At 39.4% G+C, this 8,380-nt stretch overlaps 1 protein-coding gene across 1 annotated transcript; it reads right to left on the bottom strand.

Annotated features, from left to right (window-relative positions):
* Positions 1–766: 766 nt before the first annotated feature.
* LOC146473440 (uncharacterized) lies at positions 767–7,960 on the bottom strand. The gene is made up of 4 exons (XM_085118174.1): positions 7,829–7,960; positions 3,915–4,202; positions 2,858–3,027; positions 767–2,475 (listed from the first exon to the last, which is right to left on the bottom strand). Exons 1-4 carry the CDS (start codon positions 7,956–7,958, stop codon positions 2,440–2,442), a joined length of 624 nt encoding a protein of 207 aa, XP_084974300.1. The 5' UTR covers positions 7,959–7,960; the 3' UTR covers positions 767–2,439.
* Positions 7,961–8,380: the final 420 nt, after the last annotated feature.

Raw genomic sequence — 8,380 nt, 5'->3', positions numbered from 1 at the left:
TAACTGAGGAATGTAGCTGTGCTAGAAAGCATCTAGTTGCGTTTTGACATTTCTATACATTTTTCTGTATAGCGAACCAGCCGTGAACTGTTTTAAAAAATAGTTCGCGGGAAAATAACACAGGGAAATGTATGGAAAGTTCAAAACATACTGGACGCTTTCTGGCACAGCTGCATTCCTCCAATTTTTTTCCTTAAAATCCTTCCCCTAGTGCCAAAAGTTTCCAATTCATTAATTTTTCAGAAGCAAAATTTGCATGCAGATAGTTTAATATAATGACTGGTGTTATTAACAAAAAAAAAATGAAGTGTATAAAGTATAAATCCACCGTCCAAATTTGAGTCCATTTCATTCTATATTTTATGGTGAGGTCATCGGGGATCATTTGCGGTCCAATCTGGGGATCATTTCCGGTCCGGAGATCATTTGCGGGCAGGGATCATTTGCAGGCCTGTACAGATCTGTTGAAACACAGTAAATTATTTCGAGAAGTAAATGAAATTGGTTACGCGCCACTTGCACTAGTCTCAATTTGTCTCAATTTTATCTGCCATAAACCATAAAAACATAAAGCATACATGTAAAATATGCAATAAGTGTAATACATACAGGAAGCCTATGTAGAAGCCGGGGGGATTATGGACCAAAGGCTTCCTAGGAATATAGGGTAAACGATGTGAGTTTCGGGTACTGAATGTGTAAAAAGATTGTTTGGTACAAAAAAAAGCGAAAAAAAAAAACAACAACAAAACAAAACAAGAGGGAGTATGACGCTCTTTAAAGAGTTTATGTGACTAAGCCAAGAAGGAATTTTTCATTTTTTTGCCAAGCAAACCAATACTCTCCAATAGTCACTTTCTAGACAAGGATGATGCTAAGTTAGTTAAACAAGCATGTCCTGGCCTCGTCACACGTTCCTTGAGGAGAAAGAATATCTGTGACGTCACTAGGAAAAACAAGGTCTGCGCAGAAGGCTGAGAATCACAATGAGTTCGATTACTTCAGCTCTGGTGATTATTTCAACGAGAAATGCATTGTGAGAAACACAAACTTACCCTTAGAGCACTGCTTATTATCAAACTTATTACAAGCACCTTGCTTTTCAACAAAATCATAGCCAATGGCTTGCCCACGTTCTTCTCTAGTGAGCGAGTCATATCATCATACTTGTTTTCTTACGGCTAGAGGGCTGTTGTATGTAACTACTTTTCCGGCTTGTGACAGCACTATTTTAATATTGATCCCTGGTCTTTGATCAGATTCACGAAGACCATATAAGTTAAGATCTATCCTTAGTATTGCTTCTCAGTTGTCAATGGACAAGAGGGAAAAAGATCTTATAGCTCGGGAGGGCTTGTCAGTCTGGCCCCTAGTCTCAGTTAGGGAAGAGGCAACTTATCCCTAACATTAAAATATAAGTACTATTCTTGTCAAAACATAGCAATGTTACAGTAAAATACTTTAAGTGTCTGCACTAATGCGCTTAAAAAACCTAGGAGTTTGGCCTGTTTCGGCAGACGAAAAAATTTCCTGTGGTTGCTCGTCTCGCCAACCAGGGTCATAACGAAGAATATTTCTCTATCCCTGATCCTTTTTTTTAGCCAAATTCCTGATTGCCGATCCCAAAAGCATGACAGAATTTGATCCATAATCCCACAAATATAGCACGACCCCGATCACAGATCCCGCAATTTAAAAACTTTGGATCACGATCCCGTAGCGGGCGGTCCTACTGACCAGCAGTCAAGCTCAGCCATTGTTTTGGGGAGGGGGAGGGAGGAAGCCCGTAGAGTTCCTCGCACATGGACCCGCTATGGGAAAAGTCTTGTGAATTAACCCAGATCTTATAATTCAGGCTAGTGATCCCTGATAACATTACCTCGTTACGGGTCTGGCTAACAATCAGTTTCTACCTTTTGCGCTACAACCTCGTTCCCAGGGTCTTTCAGCTTCCCGGGAAGATGAGAAACCCTGGGAATTAGGTTGTCAGCGCTATTGTCAACCAGTTCAGCTAAATTGTGGCGCGTTCTACTTCTCGATCACAGGAATTGCGGCAACGAAACATCTTTGTCGAAAAATCATTGTCGTGTTCTTGCTCATCGCGTCCCCTGTTCAAAAAGAGCTACGTGCTAAAGTCTATTGCCATAGGGTCAGTTTCTAAAATACCCTAAAGGAGAAAGGCCGTGCATTTCGAAATATTGGAAAAATTTGTTTCCCCGGCCATTAAATTACAGCGAAATGGTAGAGCGACATTATTTAATAGTCGTATGGACATGCCAAGTGCCGTTCCTGTATTAAATCACGGTTAGCCGGTTTAAACAGAGTGCTCTCAGCAAGCTAACATCTTGTTTTGCCGGGCTGGTTTATGTTCTTTGCAAGCCGGCCGGGCTTCAAGAATAAATGTCGTCATCAATGCAAGTAACGCTGAAACTAACTGGCTCAGAATGCGGTTTCTTCTTCAGTTACTGGGTTTACCTGTTGGGAAAAGATAAAAATGTGTTATTATGGTGTTATCCAATAATGACTTTTGTTGTATCATGTATGTCATATGTTGCATTCCGATTTTTTTCTTTTTTTTTTTTTTCTTTTTTACTTAAAGGAGAGCAAGGGGCTGTGCACAGGATGACTGAGTGTGGGGGCCTCATTGGCTTATCCTTGGTTTTGAGCGAAGATTTGCTTAGGTGGCAAGTTTAAATTCAAGTTTAGATTCAGAAATTGTGCTACTTGTACGCACAGGAACGCCCAATAAAAATCCCACCTATACCCGTGGCAAAGGTAAGATGTCTGTATTTAAGTCACACATGCAAGTAGAAATCGATCTTAAACAATCACTGTGATGCACTTGATGAAAATGTACCTGTGCATTTACGGCAAATCCTTGCGTGTCTCTTGACGTTTCTCGCTCTTTCCGTCGCTTGATTCCTCGAATCAGGTAAAACAGGATTGAAACAAACAAAAACAGTGTTATTCCAATCCCCACACCGATGGCAATCTTATCGCTGTTCTTTAGCTTTGCTCTTTTCGGACCTGCGAGTGAAGCAAACAAAAGTGAAAGAAATTGTTAAATTGGGATTGTAAAAGAATGAAACGGGTACAAAGGATCGCGATTCAGTGCTGAACTTGTTTAGCCGTCTGTGAGTTGTAGTTCAGTGTTTTGACTGCATTTTGTCGGCCGGTCAGTGCCCAGATCAAAATTAATATTTGGTCTGGTCATAGTTAGTAGAGTCTCCGATGTGCTTGGGGTATGCCAATCAATAATAGTAACAGTTGTAGTAAGCTAAGACAATTTGGAGTGGAGTAGTGTTATAGCTGAGTCTGGTGTGACTTGGTAAGGTGGTTAGTATGGTTTGGCCGGATGTGTTTTTATGTGAAGTGCGGTGTGGTACGGTTTGGTACGTTGTGGTGTAAGTAAGGGTTCAGTTTCCGTGAGTTCGAGCATGGTTTGGTCTTCTGTGATTAGTAAAATTTACTAAAATTATAAAATCTGGTAGTACAATAGCCGTTGCTCTCAAGATTTTCTTTGGCTTAAATTGTTTATTAGATATTTCGGCAGAGAATGATGGAAAAATGATTTTGCATAAATGACTACCGGATCTTAACGTAGAACAAGCCGAGGTCTTGCGGAGGCGGTTGCCTTCTTTGCCATCTTTTCAACGTGGTGCATGATTTGGTATCAGTGTGGTATGGTTTGGTCTGTTGGGTCATGTTGCAGACCTCACAATGAGTTGGTTTTAGTGGCGAGACTGTACCATGAATACTTTAAGGTATGGGGGTAGAGGGGGGGGGGGGGGGGTGATTCAGTGATGTTGTCTGGCGTGAATCAGTGATATCTGGTGTAGCGTAACATGACAATGAGGTATGGAATAGGATATGCAATTTCATGGCTCTGTATGTATGATAAAGCATTTTGTTACCTTCTATAACAAATGCTCTTCTTGTTTCTCCATCCTCTCTCGACACAACACAAGAGTATGTTCCTCGCCTCTCATCACCAGTGACTGCCACAAGCAGATGGCTTTCCATGATGGTGCCATTGTTCCAGGATATTATGACTACACCTGGACTTTGATCCTCTATTTTCTTCCCTCCTTTTTCCCACCAAATAGGCGACACTGGGTGACAAGGTGATGTGCACATGACGTGCGCTATCTCGTCATCTGGTGTAGTTAATATTGTTTGACCGTTTTTCATACTCTGAGAATCTGAGGAAGGAACGGAGAATTGAAACGAGGGCGCCCCTCAATCTTTGCAATATCCAGGAACCAATCATAAATTGAAACCGGTTTCTCTTTAAATCTTATTTCACTTCACTTACTTTATTTTTCACAAAAGAAAACAAAAGAACAAAAAAATGCATGTCTACATCAAAGAAGGAAAATGGCGAGGAAGCCTAAAAGTAAACGATAAGGCCATGCTGATGAGCCCTAACAAGGCCGAAACAGCTGTCCATGTCTGCCGATGCCTGGGTGATATAGCTGTGCGCATGCGTAAGGTACTGGCCAGGCCGTAGGTTGGTGTCCGAGTGTGTCACTTGCTTATTTAGACTATTTATTGTCTTACAACATTAGGCTTACATTAGGCTTGAGCATTGGTCCTTTCCTCTCAAATAATTTGAGAGAATTTGCTACGAAATTCAACTATGCACCTGCATGGCCAAATAATATAATGTCGACTCTTTTTTCCTTTTTCGATGCATGGCTCTGCCACAGAACTGAATAATGTTACCTGCATGAGCTAACACAGTTTTGTCTTTTCGGATTCTTTAGCTGAAAACTTAAAATTGTCGAAAATAGTAGGGAACGGAATGTTGTTCGCCAGAATTTAGGAGCTGCTGTGGGCTTTCTGAAAATGCCAGCTAGTCTTTTATCAGATCGCACTTTTAACAACGCATTGCCTCTTCGAAAAGAAGAGGGATTAGTTTTTCAGCGTGAAATTCTAATAGGTGACCTTTTGCTAAAAAAATGCTACTTTTTCTTCACAATTTAATCAGAATCTCTAATGATGCCCGTAGATATTTCGCCGAAACGAACCATTGGGTCCGCCCGCTCACTGAGTCTCTCTACTCTGGCGTGTGGAGCAAGAACCTCAAGTCTTATGATAAAATATGAACGGAGGAGTGTTAAACACATGCAGATATACCAAAGAATTTGCGATCAGATTTTGAATACAAAAACGAGAGGCTTGTGATCAATCGATGGTTTAATTTGCTTTTTAGCTCTAGACGAATACATGCATTTTTTTTTTTATAAGAACGTCTATTATTTTGGAGCTGAGGCTGAACGTTCTTATATTTTTTTGCGATTTGAGGCTGAAAGCGTTCTTAAGATGTTCTTAAATTACATGGTACACACTACACTGATGTATTTTAGCAAATCAATGCGGACGTGACCAGGAAACTTATCAAAGTGCATTACCTTTTCAAATATGGTATCAAGAACTGCTGATCATGACAAACCGAGACGTGTGTCACCATTGTTAATGTTATACAAAACATGCCCTTAAGCATTTTGGTTAATTTACATTTGTTACCTTGATTTTATAAACAGATTAGCAAAATAAAAACGTTCTTAATCGACTCTCAGCCTGAGGAATGTTCTTAATACGTTCTTAAATTTTGGTTAATCTCAGCCTCGACGTTCTTATAAAAAGGTTCTTACAAAAAAAAACAGAGTGTACTACAGAGAATCAACTTTTATTTCTGTAAATCCTTAAGCCGATCGAATTGCACTCAAGTTGTATAATGGAAATAAAGAAAATGTTCACTGCGAGACCCACATGAACGGATGAGACGCATATGAATAGAGAGGTGTAAATTTTTGGTTAGTCAGTTGAATTATTGATTTTCTTCTTTTCTATTCCCCTTAGCTTCGCATGCTGAGTTAGAATTTTAATATAAGGAAATCGGCTCTATACATATCCAATACTGCTGACCCGGATACGACCCGAAAAAAACAATCTTTCGACCCGTACAAATGACTGATTTTGTCCATTTGAACTATGGCTCGTTCTCAAAGCGTGAGACCACGAAATACACGTCTAAAGGCCTGTATTTCGTCGTCAAAAGACGTGTATTTCGGGGTCTCACGCTTTTTGAACGAGCCATAGTTCAAATGGACAAAATTAGTCAATCTGTAAGCAGTGGCACCCAACGGATCGTTCCGGTAAATTATCTGTTAAGAAGGCCCTTAATCCCCTACAATTTTCTAAAAATAATTTTCGCCTCGAACTTTCGTGATATGGGAAATTTAAGGCCTGGTGTTTTCGGATTGATAAAAATGTCGTTTCGAGTAGCGAAAAAAGGTCAGCTAAGATTTTCGGAAAGGAAATAAGACCTAAGTTTTTTGGGAAATGGACAAAAATGCCCTAGTAATTTCGAAAAGACTCAAGTTCTCCTAGAATGACCGAACAGATAAAAATATTATAGCGCAGCTTTAAATGAATCTACAGAGCTTTAAAGGCACTCCAGATAGCCTAAAATAGCGTTTCAAAGGATGTGAGAGAAAACTCGCATTGGGTGCCCCTGTGTAAGGGCCGAAAGATGTTTTTGGGTTGTATCAGGTCGACAGTATCCGGACAACCATCCGCGAAATCGATCTATTTGAACCATGCATGTAAGGCCCGGTTCAGACGTCGAACTTTTCATGAGCCGCACCTAATACCTCGAAACATGAAAAGTTCGGCGTCTGAATCAGTTGAGAACGGCTGTTTCAATTTGGAACGGCTCAGCCGTTCTTCCCACCTGACTCTGCCGGGAATTTCAGCTTTGGAACGGCTTTGATTCAGACGTCGAACTTTTCATGAGCCGAACCTAATGCATAAATTATTATAACGTATTTCAAATAAAAAAATTAAAAAAAAAAAAAAACGCTAACATTTCGATTGGTTTTGGTTCAAGTAAATTCAGTTCGGCTAATTAAGTTCGGCGTCTGATCGAATCAAAAGGCGGTATTTTCGTGATTTAGGCCGACCTTAATTTAGTAGTATTAAAGTAAGTAAGTAAGTAATAATTTATTTAATGTCAAATACACAGGGGGTGATTTCCCAGTCCCCCGAGCCACAGTCTGTTTGACAATATAAAAAAGGCTAATAGCTAACAGGAGCCCATCGGCTCCTGTAGCTACTATATATATAGCTAATTGAATTTAAAAAAATAACATCTATCTATAAAGACAAATAAATACAAATAAATCATGTCAAAGGTAATTGCTGCATTGACAGCCGTTAAAATTTAAATTGAATTAAGTTTGAATTAAGTTCGAATTAAGTTCGGCTCATGAAAAGTTCGGCTTCTGAACTGGGCTTAACACTCTGGTTTGACTGCACAGGTGCCCTTCTTCCACATTCACGACTTCGGTCACACATTCCTTCATTTCTAGCTATGGTCATCATGAAGTGAAATTGCACGTTTTACTCTTCTTGCTAAGCCTTAGCTTAGGCGCCAGATAAAAGAAAAGCCACAAAATTGTCGCGAAAAAATTGAGGAGCAAGTTCTCGCTTGCTCACCACGAGGATGATTTTTAACCGCGCGATATGATTACAAGACGTGACCGTGACCAGTGTATAAAATTTCTGTAATTTCTGGGAACAAGAGCTATAAGTTGTATTTGACTTCCAATTTGCTCGCAAAAATGGTCAATTCCTACTGACTTATATTCTTAAATTATCGATCTGTAATAAAAAATATCCCAGGATTTGAAATGGCCAGTCGAGTATGTTTAAGGAATCGATTACAATAAACCGGCTTGAATCTGGATCCTTTCACTGAAATACGGTTATGCCGGAGTTAAGAACAAATGTTAGTTGGCAGAACAACAGTGACTTGTCTTACCTTGACAAAGGCCTTTTGCGAGAAGGAACACATTAATAACAATCAATATAGTCAATAAAAGCGTAGATGCCATGTTAAGCTTGTTGGTACATTCAGGTGAATTAGCTTCTACCACCACATGTACTGACATTCCATCGCATATCATGCAATAAGTTCGGTATTTCCTTTCAATGATCTCATATGATACGATGAGGTTGATCAACGCGTGACACCCTCGTGGAAAACTAATCAACATTTACGGGATTTTCCAAAATAATTGCGTTAGTCATTAATTTCCCTTAAACTTGTTGTTGAAATAAAATTATTTTTATTTGTGTTTTAATATTAATTATTGTCCTTGAATTTTACCATGACTGCGACTTTTATAAGGCAAAAATTTTACACGGCTGTTTACTGAAACCCGGAGAACTACTTGTTTGAAACAATCAGGTAAAAATATAATAACAATAACCTTTCCTGATAGCAATTCAGGCTATCAATGTCGCGTTTCCTATTTGAAATGGACGCTTTTTTTATAACGTTCATATATAGTTTCATATAATCAGCCGTTTT

Source organism: Pavona decussata, unplaced genomic scaffold (genome assembly GCF_977016875.1).
Source record: "Pavona decussata unplaced genomic scaffold, jaPavDecu1.1 SCAFFOLD_93, whole genome shotgun sequence".
Lineage (NCBI taxonomy): Eukaryota > Metazoa > Cnidaria > Anthozoa > Scleractinia > Agariciidae > Pavona > Pavona decussata.
The sequence above is the reverse complement of the archived record's forward strand: the minus strand, read 5'-3'. Positions and strand labels throughout refer to the sequence as shown.

Bases quoted from the DNA above. Each gene is read 5' to 3' on its own strand.
- LOC146473440 (XM_085118174.1), bottom strand. From the start codon at position 7,958: ATGTCAGTACATGTGGTGGTAGAAGCTAATTCACCTGAATGTACCAAC. The intron at 4,203-7,828 runs GTAAGACAAGTC...TTCCTTCCTCAG, and splicing joins CGCAAAAGGCCTTTGTCAAG to ATTCTCAGAGTATGAAAAAC. The intron at 3,028-3,914 runs GTAACAAAATGC...CTTCACTCGCAG, and splicing joins AAGAGCATTTGTTATAGAAG to GTCCGAAAAGAGCAAAGCTA.